This window comes from Nerophis lumbriciformis, linkage group LG05, assembly GCF_033978685.3.
Source record: "Nerophis lumbriciformis linkage group LG05, RoL_Nlum_v2.1, whole genome shotgun sequence".
NCBI lineage: Eukaryota > Metazoa > Chordata > Actinopteri > Syngnathiformes > Syngnathidae > Nerophis > Nerophis lumbriciformis.
Genome location: NC_084552.2, coordinates 29,018,057 through 29,045,286, shown reverse-complemented (window position 1 = coordinate 29,045,286; position 27,230 = coordinate 29,018,057). Strand labels below are relative to the sequence as shown.

The 27,230-nt window shown below is 40.3% G+C and overlaps 1 protein-coding gene across 5 annotated transcripts in view; it reads left to right on the top strand.

Annotated features, from left to right (window-relative positions):
- Positions 1-27,230, top strand: part of ppargc1a (peroxisome proliferator-activated receptor gamma, coactivator 1 alpha) — an 86,194-nt gene that overhangs the window by 35,049 nt on the left and 23,915 nt on the right. For 2 of the 5 annotated variants that reach the window (XM_061960948.1, XM_061960947.1), the window contains exons 4-9: positions 3,262-3,393; positions 9,193-10,042; positions 12,881-12,926; positions 13,076-13,152; positions 20,186-21,254; positions 26,173-26,265. In XM_061960948.1, coding sequence (XP_061816932.1) covers positions 3,262-3,393; positions 9,193-10,042; positions 12,881-12,926; positions 13,076-13,152; positions 20,186-21,254; positions 26,173-26,265 — 2,267 coding nt within the window. The remainder of the gene's footprint in view (positions 1-3,261; positions 3,394-9,192; positions 10,043-12,880; positions 12,927-13,075; positions 13,153-20,185; positions 21,255-26,172; positions 26,266-27,230) is intronic. The other 3 variants (XM_061960951.1, XM_061960950.1, XM_061960949.1) reach the window with 2 other exon arrangements.

The window sequence follows — 27,230 nt, the reverse complement described above, 5'->3', positions numbered from 1 at the left end:
TCTACATTAAAACATTCTTCTTCATACTGCATTAATATATGCTCATTTTAAACTCTCATGCAGAGAGGGAAATTGACCAAAACTGTATTTGTTAAACAGTTATTAAGCAGTGGCACAAACATTCATGTCATTTCCAAAACAGAAAGTGCAAGATTGTCAGAGACATTTTAAAACAAGCTATTAGTGCACTTTTGTGCATGATGTCACTAAGATGACATATCAAATCAACACTAAATTAAAGTGCACTTTTTGTACAGAATTCCACTACAATAGTTTAAAGCAAATAAAGTGCACTTTTATGCATTATGTCACACAATATATTTCAATAACTGTCAAATATTAATGAGCTGCATAATAGGAAATCAAATCGTGTTCGTCCTTCGCTATGTGGTAGGTTCCTGCGGACATTATCTCCTTTTGTTGTTGACTTATTTTTTTCATACGGTGTTGATCTGGAAATGGTTTCCCTCTGCATTTTAATGGTGTGGCACCGAACGGAGATGTTGACATGCGGAGTAAGCACTCTTTATTCTCTAGCAGGTGACTTTTCAAATGATGCTACATATTAGCAGTAATGCTACTTTTTGTAGCAACACTTTTGCCCCACACTTGACAAATTACGGTTGTCTGTTCGACATATTCCCACTTGAAGCCAAACCACCGCCAGACGATGGACCCCCTGTTGTTTTTCTTGAGAATTAATTCTTCCTTCATTTGTTACCAGATTTGCACCTTCTTTCTCTCGTATTACCACTCCCACCACAGCTAACGTTACCCATGCTGCTACCTCTCTGCTCCGCGAGGGCGTATACATATGTGACGTAGGACGTGACAGTATGTGACGTGTGTAAATAGGTGCGCTTGCTGTCTGTGAAAAGGAGACACAAGAAGGAGTGGGAAGAGCCTGTGGTGTAATGTCAGCAGCTAAAAGCAACTGCGTGAGAACGTATACTCGAATATCACAATATAGTCATTTTCTATATCGCACAGAGAAAAACCCGCGGTATATTGAGTATATCGATATATCGCCCAGCTCTAATATATATATATATATATATATATGTATATATATATATATATATATATATAAGAAATACTTGAATTTCAGTGAATTCTAGCTATAAATATACTCCTCCCCCCTTAACCCCGCCCATTCACCTCAAAATGTTGTGTATATTACTGTAAATGGAAAACAAAACAGTACTGCTGTTTTTACGGTAAAAAAAAAAAAGGCAGCTCAGTTGCCAGAATTTTACTGTAAAATTTTCATTTGTTTTTTGGTAACACTTTAGTATCGGGAACACATCTTCACCATTAATTAGTTGCTCATTAACATGCAAATTAGTAATATATTGGCTCTTAATTAGTCATTATTAAGTACTTATTAATGCCTTATTCTGCATGGCCTTATTATACAACCAGTAAGCCATTCAGTAAGAGTTTTCCCTCAATAACTTCAGATTTATTGCTTATTAGTAACCCTAAGCCTAACCCTTATATGTTCCCCTAGTGTCCAAATAACTGTAAATTAAGACTTTGTTACTTTAATAAGCAACTAGTTAATGCATATGTTCCCCATGTTACCGTTTTTTTTTTTACTGTAAAAAAACATTTTTTGCACCTGAGCTGCTAGTTTGTTTGTTTTTTAACTGTAAATCAACAACTGTAGATTTTTCGGTGTATTACTGTAAATGCCAAAACAGCACCACAGTTTATTACGGTTAAAAAAAAGTACAGTTTTTTTCATTTAGAGAAAAATGCTGTAAAAACCTCAGTGCATTTCACAATTTTACCATGAAATCTATTGCTACTTTTACATGGCACAATTTGATGGATAACTTGCTTTGAAATCATTATCATTAGTATTTATTTCTATTTAAAAAATGGGTTGAAAATATATATTTGCATATTTAGACAATATTTAAGTTAACATTATTTGCGATTACATGGAGTACATATATATATATATTTTCTCCCAAAATAAAAATAAATAATACATTTAGTAAGAAAAGTTACAGTACCTTATTGATACATATTATTTCCAGGCTTTCAAATTTTACTGTAAAATTTACATTAGTTTTTTTATTGTAAATTTTAAAAAAAATTCAATTTTACAGTAACAATTTGCCACCTGAGTTGCCAGTTTTTTTTTTTTGTTTTTTTGTTTTTTACCGTAAATCAACAACTGTAGATTTTTCGGTGTATTACTGGAAATGCCAAAACAGCACCACAGTTTATTACAGTAAAAAAAGTACAGTTTTTTTTTCATTTCGAGAAAAATGCTGTAAAAACTACAGTAAATTTCACAATTTTACATTGAACTCTGTTGCTACTTTTACATGGCACAATTTGATGGACAACTTGCTTTGAAATCTTTATTATTAGTATTTATTTCTATTTAAAAAATGGTTTGAAAATATATTTTTTGCATAATTAGACAACATAATTTGCGATTAGAAAATAGAAAGAAAGAATACATTTAGTAAGAAAAGTTGCAGTACTTTATTGGTACCGTATTTTTCGGACTATAAGTTGCAGTTTTTTTCATAGTTTGGCCGGGGGTGCGACTTATACTCAGGATCGATTTATGTGTGAAATTATTAACACATTACCGTAAAATATCAAATAATATTATTTAGCTCATTCACGTAAGAGACTAGACGTATAAGATTTCATGGGATTTAGCGATTAGGAGTGACAGATTGTTTGGTAAACGTATAGCATGTTCTATATGTTATAGTTATTTGAATGACTCTTACCATAATATGTTATGTTAACATACCAGGCACGTTCTCAGTTGGTTATTTATGCGTCATATAACGTACACTTATTCAGCCTGTTGTTCACTATTCTTTATTTATTTTAAATTGCCTTTCAAATGTCTATTCTTGGTGTTGGGTTTATTCAAATAGATTTACCCCAAAAAAAGTTATAAATCTTTGTTTCCTTCTTTATTATGCATTTTCGGCCGGTGCGACTTATACTCCGGAGCGACTTATACTCCGAAAAATACGGTACATATTCTTTCCAGGCTTTCGAGGGCCAAATAAAATGAAGTGGCGGGCCACATCTGGCCCCTGGGCATTGAGTTTGACACCTGTGCCGTAGACATTACAATAGTCTGGTTACATTTCCGTAATTGTCAAGTCATGCCAAAATTCTCACCATTTTAAAAGTTGTATTTAACTTGGATAAATAAAAAGCAACACATCCATGATGTCCATTTTGATAATCCGTGCTAATTGTGCCGTCTCTCCCCAGCTGAAGAAGCTCCTCTTGGCGCCCGCCAACACCCAGCTGGGCTACAATCAATACACAGGTAGCAAGGCGCAGAACCATGCAGCCGGCAGCAACAACAACCACCGCATCAGACCACCACCTGCCGTCGTCAAGGTACGCACGTTTTTATGTTAGTTAATCTTCCCCCGCTCTGCACTGCTGTCGTAATTTTATTGTTTCGATAGCCTAAACTACAGCTTCGCATCCCAGAGGGGCGTAATGAAAACAGGCCTTATTGCTGTTGGGCTTTCGCAGACATGGCGGCAGCATTCTTCTCATTAGCGCCGCCACCGTCTTGCTAAGAAAAACGTATGGTCACGTCGACGCCTTCGGACGATGCTGCTGTCGGAATAATTACATCTCGAAACGCGCTACTTAATTTTCTCTTATTTTGAAATTTCTTTTTACGTTGCAAATCGTTTGCCAGAGTGTCGCGTTCCGTTCTCCCGCCCTACTTTTCAGTCATTCAATTCTGGCGTGCCAAGGACACCCGAAGGATTTGGAGTGGTCGTAAAGCAGTGCAATTAATTCACCGAGTTGCTCTCCTGAACGCTCTTCTGACCAATCAAAAGCCTATGACCCAAAGTAGTCATTTGGGGGGGGTGCGACAACATATACACAAAAATACAGGAGATATTTATTTTCTACTGATAAAATAATGTAAATGCCATTGTTGTCTAAATATCTGGTAACACCTCACAAATATCCAAATTGCATCCAAAATGTTAAAAATAGTGATAAAACGGTGTCGTCCCGATACCAATATTTTAGTACCGGTACCAAAACGTATGTTGATTCTTTTCCGTACTTTTCTAAATAAGGGGGACCACAAAAAATGGCTTTATTTTAACAAAAAATCTTGCAGTACATAAAACATATGTTTCTTATTGCAATCAAAGAACATTTTTTTCCTTAAATAAAATAGTGAACATACTAGATAGCTTGTCTTGTATTAGTAAGTAAGCAAACAAAGGCTCCTAATTTGTCTGCTGACATATGCAGTAACATATTGTGTCATTTATCATTCTATTATTTTGTCAAAACTATGAGGGACAAGCTGTAAAAATGGACTATTAGTCTACTTGTTCATTTTGTCACGACTTGGACTATGGCGTGGTTTGTTCTCCCGAGGTGCAAAAGATTTGGACCATATGTGGCGTGAAGGGGAATACATGATTTATTTAAACACTATAAATACAAAACAAGGAAGTAAACAAAAGGCGCGCACATTGGCGGAGAACACACTATGAAACCAAACACTTGCACAAAGGCAAAAACTATGAACAACAAAAAACACTAACTGTGGCAATAATAAACAAAACTTACTTGGCATGGACAAAAAGGAGCAGCGTGAACGATGGACATGAAGGGTACTATCTTGCTGTTAGCGGTTAGCTATCGTATCCTCCTACGGTGTGTAGTGAAGCATGTTCAGCTATTCCTCGTCCTGCAGGGATGAAACTTGTAAGAAACGTACTTTATTTGTCGCCATGGATGCGAGGATTAGTGATTTAGAAGTAGCTAAAGCACTGCCGACTGCAAATGGACGTTCGCCGCTAGCTAGCTAGCCATGTTTTAAAGCACCTCTTCCTGAGGGCGTTTCAGTGTTATAACTTCACCTTTATCTTCAGTTTTTAGGCCAACATGCGTACGTTCTCCCTTTTCTGTCTACACACTGTGTCTGCTTCTAAGTACTCTGTGATTGTGCGCTGCCGAACATGTTCCTCTGCTCGTAAACTCAGCAATGTCATGACCTGATGACGCGGCGTCATCAAACAGAGCATAGTACCGTTTTGATTCGTTAGTACCGCGATACTTTACCAGTACTGGTATACCATACAACCCTATTAGACACCTTGCATTACTCCACCCTTTTTCCTTCTGCCTGGAGGATTTTGATTCAGGTCTGGAGGAGATACTTGGCCTCAGCAGGGCACTTGTCATCTTGAGATTGTGGTGGGAAGGGTCGTAGGGGGCTAGGAGAGATGCGCTAGTTGTGACCTACCCGGAGCGGGAACATGGCGGAGACGGGCCCCTCGCCCGGTTCCGGGGTAGGGAGGGCAGTACTCTCCCATGGCTTAGGCCTGGAGGAGCTCAGATCATGCAAACAGTTTTATTCTAATCACTATTAATAAAACAGCTGGACGTATGTGGGCTTATAGGTTGACCCAGTCAAGATTAGTCATAGTTGCTTAACACTTTACATAGTGATTTAGTAGGTGTAAAATACTGAATAAAACATTGTGCTGTTTGACTGGCTTTATTTTCAGTTTCACATTTCACTCCGTGACGTGCACATTTACAAGTGGATCGACGATATTGCCTTCAAGTGCATTTTGGGTACGATCGTCTTTGACCGTGCACCAACGTCATCAGTCGCTTGTCAATAGAGTTCAAGCCCGGTGAGCATTTTTACGACAAAGTTAACAAAGCGGCAAAAAGAAAGAGAAAAAAGAGAGCAAGTGTAACGGTTGCGTACTCTTTCTCTTGAGTATTTCAAGAGAGCCCGGTTGTCGGCATTAGAGGCGAGTGTGCTGACTACCAAGGTTAAAGCCCAATCGAGTCACTCGATAGCACAGGGTTTAAGGGCCCGGTTATGTCCGGCCCAGCTCTGATTTGCTCCACTAGTGGTGATGAGGCTCTTTGTCAAGTTCGAAATCTGCCATGTAGTCCAGTTTCTGCTTCACAATCAGTATGTTTCCATGCACTAAATTAGCATAATTGCCAACCCTCCCGATTTTCCCGGGAGACTCCCGAATTTCAGTGCCCCTCCCGAAAATCTCCCAAATTTCTCCCAATTTCCACCCGGACAACAATATTGTTCTCACCTGAAAAGGAGACTATTATATATGTCTTCGTTATCCATAGGTTTATCTATAACCCATAAAGTAGGCAGGCACGGAGCTATTTCTCAGCGTGTGTTTATACCAGCCGGCACGTTAATACACTGACACACAACATCCGGATTCCCATCATGCATTGCTTCCAAACTACGGCAAGTAGTCATGTCCAAAAACATAACGGAGACGAAGCAGAAGAACGAAGAAGAGACATGGCGACGACAAGTAAGAAGAAGAAGTACGCTTGCAAGTTCCAAAATGATTGGGAAAAATAATTTCAGTTCATCCAGGACAGCTCGAAGGGGAAGAGGTATGCTGCCTGCAGATTTTACATACTTCTCCATTGAACACGGTGGAAAACGGATATTCTCATTTATGAACGGATTATTTATATATATATATAATAAATACTTGAAAATATATACACCCCCCCACCTCTCCACCCCCCCATCTCCCGATTTCGGAGGTCTCAAGTATGTAAATTAGTCTGATGTCTCAAATATTAGCTTTTTGTCTAATTTGAAGTCCCAGTTTACATAATCTTTCTCTAATGACTGTTGGCCATTTGCTGTGTTTCCCTTTCGTACAATAGGTGGGGATGGCGGTTTTTTCAGCTTGTTTATCTATGTGGGAATGTAAATAGCAGAAGATCACGCTACATGCTTAGAAGATAAAGCGAATATCTCTCAAGCTCCCGATTTAACCTTTAACTACAACTTCCCATTGCTATTTGGTGTTGGTCAGGTTTTTGACTGACTGACTTACTAAACACGTAATATGTATCAATTCCATTGTGTATACAAAAACGTTAGTGTCTAATTATGGCTGTTTAGAAGTTTCTCTCTACCGGTATGTGCTCGTCTCATCTAGATATATCAATTATTTATGTATTTTAAATTTAGTAATATGGACAGTTCTAAAATGCAGATCTAGTGGAGGATGCGAGGACAAGCTGTGCTAGCCATGGTGCTGAGCTTGAATGTGAAGAAGTGAAACAAGAATAAAATGAATGCTTTGCACATTTCAACAAAAGTCTAATTCGAACCGCATTACAGCAGCGAGTAACCAGCTAAGAAGAGGAAATTAGCAAATAGATTCATCGATCAGGAGGGAGAATAATCTCTGCAAAAATGCAACGAGACTATCAGCCATTTATACAATGCACTATATATATATATATATATATATATATATATATATATATATATATATATATATATATATATATATATATATATTGTGCATTGATAGATTAGTTTCATTTTACATCACATGGACAAAGATAAGACCTTCTGGAGGAAAGTTCTCTGGTCAGATGAAACAAAAATTGAGCTGTTAGGCCACAATACCCCAGCAATATGTTTGGAGGAGAAAAGGTGAGGCCTTTAATCCCAGGAACACCAATTCCCACCGTCAAGCATGGTGGTGGTAGTATTATGCTCTGGGCCTGTTTTGCTGAATGGAACTGGTGCTTTACAGAGAGTAAATGGGACAATGAAAAAGAAGAATTACCTCCAAATTCTTCAGGACAACCTAAAATCATCAGCCCGGAGGTTGGGTCTTGGGCGCAGTTGGGTGTTCCAACAGGACAATGAGCCCAAACACACGTCAAAAGTGGTAAAGGAATGGTTAAATCAGGCTAGAATTAAGGTTTTAGAATGGCCTTTCCAAAGTCCTGACTTAAACGTGTGGACAATGCTGAAGAAACAAGTCCATGTCAGAAAACCAACACATTTAGCTGAACTGCACCAATTTTGTCAAGAGGAGTGGCCAAAAATTGCTTGTGGATGGCTACCAAAAGTGCCTTATTGCAGTGAAACTTGCCAAGGGACATGTAACCAAATATTAGCATTGCTGTATGTATACTTTTGACCCAGCAGATTTGGTCACATTTTCAATAGACCCATAATAAATTCATAAAAGAACCAAACTTCATGAATGTTTTTTGTGACCGACAAGTATGTGCTCCAATCACTCTATCACAAAAAAATAAGAGTTGTAGAAATTATTGGAAACTCAAGACAGCCATGACATTATGTTCTTAGACTTAGACTTAAACTTCCTTTTTATTTTCATTCAAATTTGAACTTTACAGCACAGATAAGAACAACATTTCGTTACATAAGCTCATGGTAGTGCAGGATAAAAAAGCAATTAGGTGCATATATAAATAAATAAATATATATAAATAATATATAAATTCTTACAAGTGTATGTAAACTTTTGACCGAGACTGTCGTTATCTATATCTATATATAAATATATATATATATATATATATATATATATATATATATATATATATATATATATATATATATATATATATATATACAATGCATAATATATATTTCAAGCATTGATTTTCTTTAGTGCATGTCAACGTACTGAATATCAAAGTACATGTTGTAAAATCATTTCATAGAAATGAACCAGGGCTCCCCATTGACGGCAGCACTCGTGCAGCCCCAGACCACGAGGTTACCACCACCATGACTGATGAATACACAATTATCTTGCTACTGACTTGTGTTGCCAGCTGTTAGACAATAATGGACGTGTGTCGGCTCATTTTCAATGATTAGTAAATGTATACTGATATAGCAGCTACACACTGACGACTATAAAGTATATCAGTTTCCTTTGAGAATATGCTGTCACACCATTCAGATAAACCAGTGGTTCTCTACCTTTTTTCAGTGATGTACCCCCTGTGAATTTTTTTTTAATTCAAGTACCCCCTAATCAGAGCAAAGCATTTTTGGTTGAAAAAAGAGATAAAGAAGTAAAATACAGCACTATGTCATCCGTTTCTGATTTATTAAATTGTAAAACAGTGCAAAATATTGCTCATTTGTAGTGGTCTTTCTTGAACTATTTGGAAAAAAGATAGGTTTTTATTTATATTTATAAAGGATTTTTGAATTGTTGCTATTTTTAGAATATTTTGAAAAAATCTAACGTACCCCTTGGCATACCTTCAAGTACCCCCAGGGTTACGCGTACCCCCATTTGAGAACCACTGAGATAAACTATAAACATGTCTCCTTCTTTCTTTTCTCCTTTTGTGCAGACAGAGAGCCCCTGGAGCAGCAAAACGAGGGGGGTCTCCAGCCAGCAGAATCGCTCTTTGAGGCGGCCTTGCACCGAGCTGTTAAAGTACTTAACAGCCACCGACGACATCCTCCTCCACACTAAAGCCAGCGACGTAAAGGGCGGCCACAGTGCCTCCTCTTCGTCCTCCTCGCCGTCCTCGTCGTCCACCTCCTCATTCTCCTCACTTTCCTCCAATTCCTCCTCCTCGTCCTCCAAGAAGAAGTCCGCCGTGCCAGCTCAGCAGCATCAGCAGCATCCACCGCAGCGAGGTGAGCGCCGGGCTGCAGGCCAGTGTAGTGTGGCTGGTGTTGGGGCTGGGAAGTGGCAGCGTTGCTCTCAGGATGTTGATGAGTCGGAGGGTGGCCAAGGAAGCTACATCGGCGAAGAAGGGAGGCGGCCGGGCGACACTGACCGGCTGGCCTGTGCCGCTAGGTTTATTAGGTATATGCATTCTTATTCCCTCCCTCCCCGAGAGGTGAGTCACAGCTGTGAGCGTTGCCGAGAGGCTGTAGGCGCCCCTCGAGATAAGAGGCAGCGTAGGCGCGTCACCGTCACCATTAGGAAACGGGACGAGAAGCCGGGGCACCCTTTACTTAGCCGGCTGCTCACCGCCAGGCCTGCTCAGTACCGAGCCCCGCCTAAGTCCCCTGAGCCTCTCAAGAGTCTAAGCCAGGGAGGCCATGGGGAGGATGTTGACCATGATGATGATGCTGATGATGATGTCATGGGCCGCCCGCCGAGCTTCCCAGATACTAGCATTGCAGAGCCCGCCCCCGCCCGCATGAAACACAGGCAGCGCCCAGACCACGCAGACCACCTGTTGTTAGGTAATCATGACTGCATCCCCCCCCGCTGGCCTTTATCTCTGCTACTGCTGCTTCTCCTCCTAACCACTTTTTCCACTAACTGGACTAAATTCTAATAACCCTCCCGTCAAATTGGAGTGAAACATGGGGTTAGTGTGTTGTTGTCTGTCTTTAGTCTTGAGAGCCACGTTCCACAAGTTGGGCCAAAAGCCTCGGGCAACTGCACAAGCTTCCTTGACTCTCCTTTCTTATCTTCTTTACCCTTTCTGTCCTTGCTGTTGGTGCATGCTTGATGATTTTTTTTTGTTGGTGGAAGGAGCCTCACCCGCCGTCATGTGTCTTGTCTCCGTCTTTGTCCCATCCCAAGCTGTCTCAAGCAGAGCACTGAATGTCTGTTTCTGGACACCTGTGACCCACAGATTCTCCCATTCTCCATTCTCCATGCTTTTTTGAAGGACCAGTTGTACAAACCCCGTTTCCATATGAGTTGGGAAATTGATGTAAATATAAACGGAATACAATGATTTGCAAATCATTTTCAACCCATATTCAGTTGAATATGCTACAAAGACAACATATTTGATGTTCAAAATGATAAACTTTTTTTTTTTTTTTTGCAAATAATCATTAACTTTAGAATTTGATGCCAGCAACACGTGACAAAGAAGTTGGGAAAGGTGGCAATAAATACTGATAAAGTTGAGGAATGCTCATCAAACACTTATTTGGAACATCCCACAGGTGAACAGGCAAATTGGGAACAGGTGGGTGCCATGATTGGGTATAAAAGTAGATTCCATGAAATGCTCAGTCATTCACAAACAAGGATGGGGCGAGGGTCACCACTTTGTCAACAAATGCGTGAGCAAATTGTTGAACAGTTTGAGGAAAACCTTTCTCAACCAGCCATTACAAGGAATTTAGGGATTTCACCATCTACGCTCCGTAACATCATAAAAGGGTTCAGAGAATCTGGAGAAATCACTGCACGTAAGCAGCTAAGCCCGTGACCTTCGATCCCTCAGGCTGTACTGCATCAACAAGCAACATCAGTGTGTAAAGGATATCACCACATGGGCTCAGGAACACTTCAGAAACCCACTGTCAGTAACTACAGTTGGTCGCTACATCTGTAAGTGCAAGTTAAAACTCTCCTATGCAAAGCAAAAACCGTTTATCAACAACACCCAGAAACGCCGTCGGCTTCGCTGGGCCTGAGCTCATCTAAGATGGACTGATACAAAGTGGAAAAGTGTTCTGTGGTCTGACGAGTCCACATTTCAAATAGTTTTTGGAAACTGTGGACGTCGTGTCCTCCGGACCAAAGAGGAAAAGAACCATCCGGATTGTTATAGGCGCAAAGTTCAAAAGCCAGCATCTGTGATGGTATGGGGGTGTATTAGTGCCCAAGACATCGGTAACTTACACATCTGTGAAGGCGCCATCAATGCTGAAAGGTACATACAGGTTTTGGAGCAACATATGTTGCCATCCAAGCAACATTACCATGGACGCCCCTGCTTATTTCAGCAAGACAATGCCAAGCCACGTGTTACATCAACGTGGCTTCATAGTAAAAGAGTGCAGGTACTAGACTGGCCTGCCTGTAGTCCAGACCTGTCTCCCATTGAAAATGTGTGGCGCATTATGAAGCCTAAAATACCACAACGGAGACCCCCGGACTGTTGAACAACTTAAGCTGTACATCAAGCAAAAATGGGAAAAAAATTCCACCTGAGAAGCTTAAAAAATGTGTCTCCTCAGTTCCCAAACGTTTACTGAGTGTTGTTAAAAGGAAAGGCCATGTAACACAGTGGTGAACATGCCCTTTCCCAACTACTTTGGCACGTGTTGTAGCCATGAAATTCTAAGTTAATTATTATTTGCAAAAAAAAAATAAAGTTTATGAGTTTGAACATCAAATATCTTGTCTTTGTAGTGCATTCAATTGAATATGGGTTGAAAAGGATTTGAAAATCATTATATTCCGTTTATATTTGCATCTAACACAATTTCCCAACTCATATGGAAACAGGGTTTGTAAAACACGCAATATAAAGACCCTCCATTATACGACAGGAGTGCTCTGCTGTTTTAAAAGACCAATTTCAAAAATGCTAGCCTAAGATCGTCTATAAAACAGGAGTGCTCTGCTGTTTTTATTGAACATCGGCAAAAACACTACTCAAAAATCTTCTATAGAATAATTCTGCTAGTTTTAGGGAGCTACAGCAAAGACACTAGTCAAAGATCCTCGATTTAAAGGATCATTCTGCTGCCTTCAAGGACCGACTGCAAAAACATTGCTCAAAGTATTGGTACAGTATATGACAGACGCACTCTGCTGTTTTTTAAGGACCAACTGCAAAAAACCCAAGTCAAAATGCTGTGTTTCAGATGAGCATGGTGCTTTTTTTCTTAGGACTGGCAAAAAAAATGTTAGTCAGAGATCTTCTATAAGACAGGAATTCTCTGGACCCACTCCAAAAAGGCTAACTTTCCATCCCCTTCCTCTACCTCTCCTTGTTGGTGGTGCATGCTTGATGATGATGATTTTGTTGGTGGAGAAGGTCTCACCCGCCGTCATGTGTCTTGTCCGTGGCGTCGTCTCTATGTCCCATCCCAAGCTGTCTCCAGCGGGCTATGTCTGTATCTGGACACCTGTGACATCACCTCATCCTGCCTCATAGAGTCTATAAGATACAATGGGGTCATCCAAAAGAGACAAAAAGACAATAGGAAGGCTAACCAGGATGGGGATTTTGGATTTTGTCATTATTTTTAGTGCATTTTTATTTGGTATCTTTAATGTTACAGCTCTTAGATCAATAATTACCCATGCCCTTTTGTGTTCTGCAGCCAAACCAACCACCTTGCCACTTCCTTTGACCCCAGAGTCTCCAAAGTAAGTGCATACTAGAAAGAGACAGTATAGAAGACAAAAAAATCCAAGCTGAGGCATTATTTGTTACTCATTTCCACGTCTTTTCACATCACTTTTAACATCTTCATGTGACTAACAGGACTAATTTTTGTCTTTTTTTTGTCTTGCAGTGACCACAAGGGATCTTCATCGTTTGAGAACAAAACCATTGAGTGCACATTAGGTGTGGCGATTGCTGGAACCCCAGGTAAGAAGACACTCTTTGCATCTCAAGAGTTCAGCCTTAGGAGAACATTCATGTGGCAAAGGATTGAATATGATGTCCAGTAAAGATTATTCACGACAGCGATCTGCCATTTTTAAAAAAAATTGTTTGCTAAGACACTTGTCAAAGATTCCCTGTATGATAGGACCACTTTCTTGTTTTTAATGATTTACTGCAAAAACACTTGTAAAGGTCCTCAAAATGACAAGAGGGCTGGCCTATGTCACAATCAATAGTCAAAGAGAGACAGGAGAACATGCAAACTTCACGCAGAAAGACCCTGAGCCCAGGGATCGAACCGAGGGGTAAAACAAAAATATATATACAGTATATAATATACATATATAATATATAATAAAAATATGTTATATATGTACACACACACAAACACACATACATACATACATACATACATACATACATACATACACACACACAAATATATATATATATATATATATATATATATATATATATATACATATATATATATATATATATATATACATACATGTATATATATATATATATATATATATATATATATATATATATATATATATATATATATATATATATATATATATATATACGTTAGGTCAGGAAAAAACACAGAGGATATTTCATCCCTACAAGGCTGTTTTGCAGGTTTCCCTGCTTGTCAAGGAATTTTTTCTGACCTAACGTATATTCCGCTCTACTCCGGTATTGAGCACTGTATAACAGATAAACCACAGAAACCTTGACTATATATATAGTTGAGGTTTCTGTGGTATATATATATATATATATATATATATATATATATATATATGTATGTATATATGTATACATAAATACGTTAGGTCAGAAAAAAAACACAGAGGCTATTTCATCCCTACAAGCCTGTTTTGCAGGTTTCCCTGCAAAACCACAGAAACCTCGACTATATATATATATATATATATATATATATATATATATATATATATATATATATATATATATATATATATATATACACACCATATTTTTCGGAGTATAAGTCGCACCGGAGTATAAGTCGCACCTGCCGAAAATGCATAATAAAGAAGGAAAAAAACATATATAAGTTGCACTGGAGCTCGGCCAAACTATGAAAAAAACTGCGACATATATATATATATATATATATGTATATATATATATATATAGATCTTGCTTTGGTTTTTGGCTGGGACCAGGGATCTTGGGCTCGAAAAGGTTGGTGACCACTGTCATCTGTCATAGCTGGTCAGGATTTGGGCTGTGTGCCGCCAGTTGACTAGCCCTAGAACAAGGGGCAAATAGATTGTCATTCCTCTCAGATATCCTCCTGCTGACGGCCTCCACCTCCCCTTTGCAGATTTACAAGCAGACAGATGGCAGTTATATGGCAAGTCCTGAGATGAGCCCACTTTATAGCATTGTTAATGCACTCACACATCGTCACCATTACTCTTTTTTCCTTGCTTAGATTTCCAACACAACAAACCGCAGCCTCTCCGCTATGTCACTCCGACACACCTACGCTCTCCCCCTCTTCTTTACCTTTCTTGTAACGCACTCCATTCCTCGCTCGCTCCCGAATTGCACCAAATGACAGCTCTTAGCATCAAATCCGGCGTCGGAGGAGGCGGCTCGGATGGAATAAATAAGCCGGGCTGTGTTAGGAATTCCTGATGTCATGCAAGTGTAGACACTAGATATAGGCGGTGTATAAATGATGCCCAACAAACGCCTGAAGAAGCTCCATTCGAACACAATGAACCAAGCGCCATCTGTCCCGAAAAACAAAAGCGCACGTCGGGTCATAAACTAGAACCCATTAACGTGCGAGGGCAGAATAAATCAGAATTAGATAAATGTGTGTCCCTCAGTCAAACTCAACAGTGATGGATGGACACTCATCATGTCACCGCTGGGGGCGGGGGGTAGAACAGCAGAAGAAGTAAAGCAAAGGTTTTTAACAGTAATCTATCACAAAAAGCATCATGTGATGACTCAGGGGAAGTCATTTCATCATCAAGTTGGATTTATGGAAAGTTTCATTAGTGCTGACTAAAGGTGGAAAAGCCCACATCGTTATCAGTTACACCAGGTAGTGGAATTTTACTCTTATCAGGATTACTTTCACATGTGCTCACTAACCCTAACCTGCACTAACTAATTTCCAGCGAATATTCAATCCCAAATTTTGCACTGCATAAGGAAGTTAAGCTTGTCCAGCCTAAATGCATTGGCAATATTAACCGGATGCAGAGGCACCAAAAGGGTTAAACGAGCAATAGGTCCCCGTCAGGCTGGAGGGATTTGTTACAGATTTCCTTCCCTGACAGTACAATGTGCACACGAAGTGAGTCATTTCCACAGCTGGTAAATAAATACCTAACACTGGAACTGAACTGAAATATACGAGGGTAAAGGACACCCTGTTGACCTTGGGATGGTCATACGTAAACTGCAGCCGAAGGACGGAAGCTGATCTTTTGCACCCAAAATGACTGAAAGCAGAGCTTTACTTCAAAACTCAGGAGGAACAAACACTTTGAGGATCTTTGACTAGCAGTTTTGCAGCAGATCCTAAAAACTCAAGAGCACTCTTGTATAGAGCATTGGTCTTTAACAGGGGTCCATGACCCTCAGAGGTACTGCAGGGTGTTGTGAAATTGTTGGTTGATTAGTTTTATTTTTTAACAATATTTTTGTATTATTTCCTCCGTATGTTTTTTTTACAATTTTGGATGTTTTTAAGTACAAATCCTCATTATTTCATACATCCATAAACGTGGACGCATGTGGAAAAAGTGCAATATATTTATCTGTACAGTAATCTATTTATTTATTTATATATATTTATATATATTTATTTATTTTATATATATATATTTATATATTATTTATATATATTTATTTATTTATATATGCACCTTATTGCTTTTTTATCCTGCACTACAATGAGCTTATGTAACGAAATTTCATTCTTATCTGTGCTGTAAAGTTCAAATTTGAATGACAATAAAAAGGAAGTCCAAGTCTAAGTCTAGTCTATTTCAACATGGTCTATGTGTGAATCGAGGCAGCCAGCAGGAGTGAGACAGCTCAGTTACTGCACTGACAATAACATCACTTTTTAGTTAATTTTATGGCCTTCATTATGTCCCCCATGCAGCAGTGTGCCATGAAAATGAAAATGAACAACATAAAAAGTTCAGAGAAGATAAACGGCCACCAACAGTAGTCGCACATTTGTTTCCGATTTCTTGACTATAATAGCCAATACAGAAAGGATACATTAGGTACCACTGTCATTTTGCCACATTCCTGTGAGAATCTTGTGCATGACTGAAGCATTAAGGAATGGGACTATCCAGGACTACCTGCAGTGTGCTCAAACAACCACCAGGTACCGTCTGTGAGCTGATAATTGTATAATCGCTTTCTCTTTTGGACTTATCAGGTCGGTAGTGCATTTTTCACACACTCATCACTCACGCTTAAAGGGGAACATTATCACAACCATTAAAACCATTAAAAATCAGTTCCCAGTGGCTTATTATATTTTTCGAAGTTTTTTTCAAAATTTTACCCATCACGCAATATCCCTAAAAAAAGCTTCAAAGTGCCTGATTTTAACCATCGTTATAAACACCCGTCCATTTTCCTGTGACGTCACATAGTGAAGCCAACACAATCAAACATGGCGGAAAGAACAGCAAGCTATAGCGACATTAGCTCGGATTCAGACTCGGATTTCAGCGGCTTAAGCGATTCAACAGATTACGCATGTATTGAAACGGATGGTTGTAGTGTGGAGGCAGGTAGCGAAAACGAAATTGAAGAAGAAACTGAAGCTATTGAGCCATATCGGTTTGAACCGTATGCAAGCGAAACCGACAAAAATGACACGACAGCCAGCGACACGGGAGAAAGCGAGGACAAATTTGGCGATCGCCTTCTAACCAACGATTGGTATGTGTTTGTTTGGCATTAAAGGAAACTAACAACTATGAACTAGGTTTACAGCATATGAAATACATTTGGCAACAACATGCACTTTGAGAGTGCAGACAGCCCAATTTTCATCAATTAATATATTCTGTAGACATACCCTCATCCGCGCTCTTTTCCTGAAAGCTGATCCGTCCAGTTTTGGAGTTGATGTCAGCAGGCCAGGGAAGCTCGGGTCGATAGGGGTTTAGCTCGCTCGTCTGCGGGAACAAACTGCCGCCATTGCTTGCCGTGCTAGCGAGGTCCTTTGTCCCTGAATTGCTCACACACTCCGGCAGATTCAATGGGGGTCTGGCGGCAGATTTCTTTGACTTTATCGTTGGAAATGCATCTGCTTTGAGTGTCGCAGGATATCCACACATTCTTGCCATCTCTGTCGTAGCATAGCTTTTGTCGGTAAAGTGTGCGGAACAAACGTCCAATTTCTTGCCACTTTCGCATCTTTGGGCCACTGGTGCAACTTGAATCCGTCCCTGTTCGTGTTGTTACACCCTCCGACAACACACCGAAGAGGCATGATGTCTCCAAGGTACGGAAAACAGTCGAAAAAACGGAAAATAACAGAGCTGATTTGACTCGGTGTTTGAGAAAATGGCGGATTGTTTCTCGATGTGACGCCACGTTGTGACGTCATCGCTCCGAGAGCGAATATTAGAAAGGCGTTTAATTCGCCAAAATGTACCCATTTAGAGTTCGGAAATTGGTTAAAAAAATATATGGTCTTTTTTCTGCAACATCAAGGTATATATTGACGCTTACATAGGTCTGGTGATAATGTTCCCCTTTAAAGTGAAAATTGAGGCAAAATTAAACTGGGATAATCTAAAGCAGGCCTGGGCCATTATTTTGACTCGGGGGGCCAAATTTAGAGAAAAAAATGTGTCTAGGGGCTGGTTTATCTGCTTTTTAGTAACACTAATACAAAACCTCACAATAATGTCTGATTGAAAGCTAAAAACGGTATGACAGACCACCTTAAAAACGGAATGGAATTTAATTTTTTTTTACTGAATGAGACACCCAGAATGTACATAAAAATAAAGAATGTGGGATTTACAATATTAACTATGAATGATAAAACACTGAATATTGACAATATATGAACATCACACTCCTTCTTGATCGACATATTTTACAATCAAGCGAAGCGCAACGAAAATGCAACAAACAGCCAAATATGAACGCGAAGGGTAAAAAAAAACCCACCTAAAATCTGATACATCTGATATATCCCTTAGCTTAAGAACTTTGTTGTAAAAATCTCCTTCTGCGTCTGTCCCAGACACCCGCATTTTAGGCTGGCCGCTCAGGAAACACTCTGTGGAAACGCTCCCCACCCACACTGCTTGGTGCCTCGTCTGAGCTGCTGTGACTTTTAGATTACCATAGTAACTAGTATATCATGCAAAAGCGCAGATGCCAACCATAGAAATACTTTGTATAGTTCAAGTCTTACGGTAATTTGAAAACATCACTGCACATCATAATGGCAGCTACAGTTTCCATCTTAAAGATCTAAAATAATTATTTGGGAATGTCCGGCGGGCCAGATTGAAAAGCTTAACGGGCCTTAATTTGCCCAGGTCTGATCTAAAGTATTAATGTAATGAAGGTTGGCAAACCTGGGCCAAATTTCCGAAGGTAGAAACGCCTGAAAGACAACAACGGGTTACAGCCGTCAAGAAGTTGTTCTCTTTTTTATTATTCTTTCATTTAATTTGTGTGTTTAGTCGTTTCATTTGTGTATTGTAAATATCCTTCATTTGTTCTCTGTACACTGTGAGTGACTTAGGAGTGATTTTGTTTACGTTTTAGATATAAGATCTGACTTACACTATAAAACTCGACATTGAGAAACATCTTAGGAACGCAACTCGTTTATAACCCGAGGACCACCTGGAGAGGGATGGGTGAATATTGCACAAACACAAGGTCCCTCTCAGACCAGTTTATTTTAAAACACTATTTTATACAAGATACACAAGTAGGGGGTTCCTGCTCCCGCTCTACATCAGTTTGGGGGTTCTCGGTCTAGAAAACATTGAAGACCTCTGATGTTGCGATGGTCCTGGGTATGACGTTAAACTACATCCAGGCATGAGATGGGAGGTTGTGTGTGGGGTTAGTGAGTCCCAACTAATGTCTATAAAATGCACACAAAGAACCGTTTGCACCTTCTCTTGTGACTGGCGGGCAGTCAGCGCCATAAAGCTGAGCGGGTCCCTGGGTAATTGGGGCGCGGACAACCAACAGGACAGACTAAGTTCAACAGCCCAGTAAGGAAATTAGTCTAGGAGAAGGATCTCTGATATAAAATACCCCTTCCAACCCGCACCAAGCCAGCGTGGAAGGTGTAGGCTAATAACCAGCATGAAAAATACGCCAAGAAGACGGCCCCCAGTCCCCAGCAGTTCCAGAGGGAACAGTGCAGTGGCAGAGAGCAGCTAGAGATCGTTCACTATGGCAGAAACATGCTGAGGCTTTCGTCCAGCAGTGGACTGACAACGGCTGATGATGATGATGTTGCGAGGATTGACCCTTCTTGATTTGATTTGATTAATATTTAAGAGTGCTATGAAAATTAAACCATACGGGTATAAGTGAAAAACACACCAACCGCATGATATACAGTTGCACAAGAACGTGTCAAACTTATACACACAGTAGGTCTAAAAAGTAGTAAATTTACACTTGATCTTAAACACTTATTCTTACTTACATGTGGTTTGTCCTCTGTTATATTTCCTACCTAAGAGCCTGTTTTCAAGGTCACAGGGTGGGTGAGGTGGGGGAGGTCGGTGACAACCCATCCGTGTTACAACACCAGCATATTAAGTTCCTTCATGCATTACACGAATCTGTCAAGATTGTAATAAAAGAGAGATCAGGATTAATCATAGTGAAAGTGCAGATTTTAATCAGGCCTCTCCATAAACCCAACTTGTGAGGGAATGTGGTATATTTTTGTTGTTGACTTCTTATACTCTGTTTCATGTCCTCTGTCCAGGTCTGACACCACCTACCACACCCCCATACAAAGACAGTCCAGAGAATCTTTTCAAAGCATCGCTCAAAACCAAGTTGTCCTCATGTGTCTCCTCAGCTTCGGCGTACAAAAAAGCAAGGCTGGGCGAGTCAGGCCCGGGTGCCGTGGCCCCCAGCGCCTCAGGCGGTGGCATTGCCAGGAAGGGTCCTGAACAGACTGAGCTGTACGCCCAGCTGAGCAAAGCGTCCACCGTCCTCCCTTACTCTGCCACACAGCAGCGAGTGGCAGGGAGCGGACCGGAGGAGCGTCGCTGCAGCGCTGGTGGACACAAGCTGGGTTCCTCCCGAGGGTACAGCGACCATGACTATTGCCAGGCGTCGGCTAGTGTCAAGAAGGACGGTGTCACGGCCTCCTCCGCCCCCACAGAGGCTCAGACACCGTGTTGCCCTGCTGCTGCTCCTGGGCTTATAGGTGATTTTGGATTTAAGGACTCAGGCATGCCGCCACACTCTTCATCTACTGGTTCTTCTAGTTTGGTCTCCACTGTTGGAGAAAATGAAGTATTAAGTAAGAAATCGCCGACCCCAACCTCTCTGGGCCTGGACCCCTCATATGCCGTCAACCGGAAGTTTCTGTATGACCTGGAGATCCGAGCAGAACTCAACAAGCACTTTGGGCTCCCCTTGAAAGCCCTGTCCAGTGCCGGTGAAGCAGAGATGGCTGCGTCCCCGCAGTCTATTGAGGATGGCGATTCCCATAGGCTACCTGGTTCAGGGCTTCTGTCCCTGAATGATGAGCTGGATTTGGGTGAAGGCCAAGAGAGTCGGTTTCTTTACCCGTGGGAGGGCACCCCTTTGGACCTCCTCTTTGACTGCTCCCCGTCCTGTTCTCCACCATTGAGCTGCTCCCCCTCCCGAAGCACCCCGTCTCCGCTGCCGTCCTCCCTGCTGTTGTTGCCCGGCGGGTCTCTCCGATGGAGCGGCCCTGGCTCGCGCTCCCGTTCTCGGTCTCGCTCTGGATCCCGCGGCTCTTCTTGGCGCCACCGAAGACGCTCGCTGTCCAGCTCACCTGATAGACACCCTACCTCCTGGTAAGTGGTCTTCCAGTACACTTTCTCTGCCTGAAACCTATGAGCTAAGTTGGGTAAAAACATCAGGCTGGATCAACTCGAGAAACACTTGACGTCTTCATCTTTTGCTTAAGTACTGCACATACTAAATACCTAAGCTGGCCTTTAATATAAGACCACCTGCAAAAAAAGCACTCTGAATTTAAACAACCCTGAACATAAAACCACCCTGATGACAAGATGAAAACTATTTTTCCAAGAGCTTTTTTGTGAAAAATAGACAAAAGGAGACAAAACTGCAATATTAAAAAAATATATACATATATAAAACAACCATGAATATAAAATAAATCTTGTGTTTCCAAGATCCTATTTTTGGATAATTACAGATTTTGAGCGGAACTTTGTGTTGTGGTTTTTGATAAAATGTCAGAATTTCGCTAAGAAATAAGTGGCTACATTTTGGGGTGATCTGGATCGATTATATTACCTTATGTTTGTGTTAGAATTAGGGATGATGTTTGATAAGAAATTATCGAGTTCGAGCCCATTATCGAATCCTCTTATCGAACCGATTCCTTATCGATTCTCTTATCGAATCCAGATAGGTTGTTGTATATGGAAAAAAACACAATATTTGGATTAACAAAAGCTCACTTTTATTTTATAAGAAAAAAATAAAAATACAATAAATATTGGCTGCTCCCCCCCCTAAAAAATAAAATAAATAAATATTGACTGTTGTTACCCAAAGTATATTAAGTGGGATTTTTCAGAAAAACAAATATATATGTAGTAACACAAAAACAACCTGTCTCTGTGATCACTATAGGTGAATAGCCATGCCTTGAGGCGTTTTTCCGGTCCATTATTTTTGCTGCTTGTGTGACATCACAGGAAATGACGTAGCTCAGTCATTAGACTGTGATGTCCCACAGGGCATTTCTTGTGGGACGGGATTCGTTCCCAGGGATTCGAATAAAGAACCAACTCTTTTTCTTTACTATAGTGGCCTCGATAACGGGAACCGGTTCTCAAAAAGGGATTTGAGTCCATGGAATCGGTTCTTTTCTTATCAAACGGTTCTTTTCTTATCGAACAACCGGGAGAACCGGTTTCGAACATCATCCCTAGTTAGAATTAAATAAACAGTGGTTTGACATGCTACTTCTTGTTAGCTGTCCCGCCTCCACCCACGGAGACCAAGAGAGGGGATGACTGTCAAGAGGGTTCACTAAGTTTATTTCAGCATCATATCTCAAAAAGTTTTTGAGGAAATATCAAGGAAATGTCAAACGTGAGATAGGAAACCGGTGATTTTGTTTTGGGGGGGTGATCCGGATCACCATCTATATTCAGGATGGTTTGAAGGATTCTTTAGTATTGGAAGATGGGGCCTGGTGGAGGTCCTGGACTCTGAGTGCTGTTTTAATTTATTTATGAAATCTAAATCTTTTCAACACGAAAAATATGATGACCCATCATAAGTTAAACAATTTTTAGGTGGGTCTTAAATAGCATCCTAAATTTGGGTCAATACAGTTTTTTAATACAAGAATATGAACAGCAACCTGAGGAGGAGTTATCAGGCGCGTATCTCTGAGGAAAATAGTGCTATAGCAACAAAAGGGAATATCCTGTTGGAACACTTTTATCCCTCCAAAATGTCTTCCTAATACTCTGTCCCTTCTGATGCTGCCTTTATTCGTTTGATGCCGGGGTTATTGTTTTAAGCGGCAGCTGTTGTTTTTTTTTAATGGCACGCTCCTCTTTTCTTCATTTTTTTTCACATCCCAGGAGATGAAAGCCAAACCCCGGCTGTGGGAATGCGTCTTTAAATCTCATTTCAAAGCAGACTCCTGTCATCAGAGTGAGAACTTCATTTCCCATGGTTCCCTTTGATCAGGGCTGGAGGGCTTCTGCAGGGTCTAGTAGTAAATTAACTTAGTCAACGGCAAGCAAAGAACATTTGACTAGTGTTTTTTGCAGTAGGTCCTTAAAAAAGAGCAGAACGTTCCTGTTGTATGGATAATCTTTGACTCGTGTTTTTGCAGTAGATTCTTATACAACAGCCCAACGCTCCTGTCATCTAGAGCAGTGGTCCCCAACCACCGGTTCTAGGACCGGCACTGATCCGGGGACCGGCACCGATCCGTGACACATTTGCTACCGGGCCGCACAGAGACATTAAATAATTTATAAATGACCGCATTTTCTCCTACTTAACTTTGGCCAGTCCCACCAGACACACCAATTAGATTGTTCATAGATGTATTATAAAACTCCTGATAGGAAGTCGCCATTTGCTATATTTGTTACATCTTTCTTACATGGGACAATGCAAAATAATAAACATATAAAATGTAACGGTGCCAAATCGTACTCAAAAACTAGTTTCCATCTGCAGTCCACAGCATGCAGGTTGATGATCTAAGATTAGGCAGATCAGGAGCAAAGTGACCATAGTAGTTAAAGGGGAACATTATCACCAGACCTATGTAAGCGTCAATATATACCTTGATGTTGCAGAAAAAAGACCATATATTTTTTTAACCGATTTCCGAACTCTAAATGGGTAAATTTTGGCGAATTAAACGCCTTTCTATTATTCGCTCTCGGAGCGATGACGTCACAACGTGACGTCACATCGGGAAGCAATCCGCCATTTTCTCAAACACATTACAAACACCGAGTCAAATCAGCTCTGTTATTTTCAGTTTTTTCGACTGTTTTCCGTATCTTGGAGACATCATGCCTCGTCGGTGTGTTGTCGGAGGGTGTAACAACACGAACAGGGACGGATTGAAGTTGCACCAGTGGCCCAATGATACGAAAGTGGCAAGAAATTGGACGTTTGTTCCGCACACTTTACCGACGAAAGCTATGCTACGACAGAGATGGCAAGAATGTGTGGATATCTTGCGACACTCAAAGCAGATGCATTTCCAACTGGACTGGACGGATCAGCTTTCAGGAAAAGAGAGCGGATGAGGGTATGTCTACATAATATATTAATTGATGAAAACTGGGCTGTCTGCACTCTCAAAGTGCATGTTGTTGCCAAATGTATTTCATATGCTGTAAACCTAGTTCATAGTTGTTAGTTTCCTTTAATGCCAAACAAACACATACCAATCGTTGGTTAGAAGGCGATCGCCGAATTCGTCCTCGCTTTCTCCCGTGTCGCTGGCTGTCGTGTCGTTTTCGTCGGTTTTGCTTGCATACGGTTTAAACCGATATGGCTCAATAGCTTCAGTTTCTTCTTCAATTTCGTTTTTGCTACCTGCCTCCACACTACAACCATCCGTTTCAATACATGCGTAATCTGTTGAATCGCTTAAACCGCTGAAATCCGAGTCTGAATCCGAGCTAATGTCGCTATAACTTGCTGTTCTATGCGCCATGTTTGTTTGTATTGGCATCACTGTGTGACGTCACAGGAAAATGGACGGGTGTAAATAACGATGGTTAAAATCAGGCACTTTGAAGCTTTTTTTAGGGATCTTGCGTGATGGGTAAAATTTTGAAAAAAACTTCGAAAAATAAAATAAGCTACTGGGAACTGATTTTTAATGGTTTTAACCCTTCTGAAATTGTGATAATGTTCCCCTTTAAATGTAGAAGGGCTAAATTGTTGCATATAATAATTGTGCTGAAGGAAGAAAATACACATCTCCTTTGGCTTAGTAAGTTAAAGTGCTGGTTTTATTGCACATCGTCCTATTACACAAGTAGTTAGCAATAACAGATGAATTTACACATGGAAAATTTGAGCAAAAAAAAGCTAACATTAGTGTATTTATGTATGAAATATTGCACAAAATATGAATGCATAACTTTTAGAATGGAAATAGACAGAAATCTATTGTAACTAAAGGCACATATGTCTAGCTTTATTACCGTATTTTTCGGAGTATAAGTTGCACCCGAGTATAAGTCGCACCTGCCGAAAATGCATAATAAAGAAGGAAAAAAACATATATAAGTCGCACTGGGGCCCGGCCAAACTATGAAAAAAACTGTGACTTATAGTCCGAAAAATACGGTACATATCCATGCTCTTGTCCTTGAATGTGATGTATCACATATAACCCATCAGATACTAAAGCCAAAAAAAAAGCCTAATACTAGCAAAAAATGAGTACAAAACAAAAGTCTATGGAGAGTTTTTTGCAAAGGCAAAAGGCCAGGGGCTCCCACTAATTCAACGTTATGGTGAGTTTTTTCATGCATTCATTTTTCATGCACTTACTTGCTATATATGTATTTATCCGCCGCACGTGGAAGGCCGGTCCGTGAAAATAATGCCTCCATTAAACCGGTCCGTGAAAATAATGCCTCCATTAAACCGGTCCGTGGTACAAAAAAGGTTGGGGACCCCTGATCTGGAGGCTCTTTGAGTAGAGTTTTTGCAATAGGCCCTTGTGGACAGCCGAGCACTTGAGAGTATCTTTCATTGAATGAAGTTAGTTCCTCAGTGCAGTTTGTTTGGCAAATTACTTAAAGGTCAGTTTATTCCGCAGAGTCACTTTGATTCTGTTTGTCTGTTTTGCTTGCAACTCAAAGCTAACTCGCTCACATAATAATAGTTTCACAACGTTCAATCACAGGCTCGACAACCTCTTTGAAAAATACGACATCGCGGGCTTAAGTTTGGGGGGACGCCACAGGAACTGAAAGCTTGATGTTTTCTTAAAATCCCACTTTGAGATGCTGCGCCGATCCTTTTGCGTCTGTTCTTCCATAATTCAAGTCCCTTTCGCAAGGCTTCAATAATGAAGCATCACGAAGCGTGACGTTATTTGCCCTGCAGTTAGTGCATCACCAAGAGCACATGCATGAATAGTCAAAGGAAGGTGACATTCTGCTCGAAAATGTAACTGGTCTCCAACAAAAGGTGGGACTATTTTAACATCAGCTGTCTTTATCTCCCCCGCAGGTCTCGTCACAGCAATGACTTCAGCAGTTTCCGTTCCAGAAGCCAAAAGAGCCCCCGGCCTCAGTCTCAGTCTCCTCTCTGTCGCAGGCCAAGGTGAGTGTTTCACTTATTTTGTGTTCAACAATATACTAAGCCAAGGATATTCAACCGGTGGCCCCCAGGACAAATCTAGACCAGGTTCAGGTCTAAAGTTGGACACGACAAGCATTTGTACAGCGAATTCATAAAAAACCAGCAGCGCACTCGTCCTATAATAAAGCTTTAGAATAAAATCTTTATTGCCCACTGAGGTGGAAAATTGTCTTTGGCTCATCAACACAGGAGATGGACAGCACTAAAATACAAACATTGACATATATAAAAAAGTATAATAGACACAATAACAACAGAGGTTAGGTAAACATAGGAATACAAGTAAAGATAAGTTGAGATCTAAAAAAGTATCAGTAAAACATAATGCAGACGTTCAAGTCATACCTATGAATTTGTTCACTTTTTCCAATTGTAAGTGGCATTTGGTAAAAAAAAAAAAAATGTGGCCAGGGGAGCTCTATAGGTCTTTCCAGACTTTTGACAAGCAGTACATATTTTAAAACAGCAGTGCAGTCCTATCACAAAATATTTTTGACTAGCATTTTTGCAGTAGCGCATTAAAGACAGCAGAGCTGTCCTTTACATAGAGCAGGGGTGTCCAAAGTTTTTGACTTGGGGGCGGCATTGGCTAAAAAGATTTGGCTGGGGGCCAAAAGCTGACTGCATGTAAAGTAACAATATATATACACACATAGTCTGTATATATATATATATATATATATATATATATATATATATATATATATATATATATATATATATATATATACACAATATATATATACACACAGTCGCGATCAAAAGTTTACATACACTTGTAAAGAACATAATGTTATGGCTGTCTTGAGTTTCCAATAATTTTTACAACTCTTATTTTTTTGTGATAGAGTGATTGGAGCACATACTTGTTGGTCACAAAAAACATTCATGAAGTTTGGTTCTTTTATGAATTTATTATGGGTCTA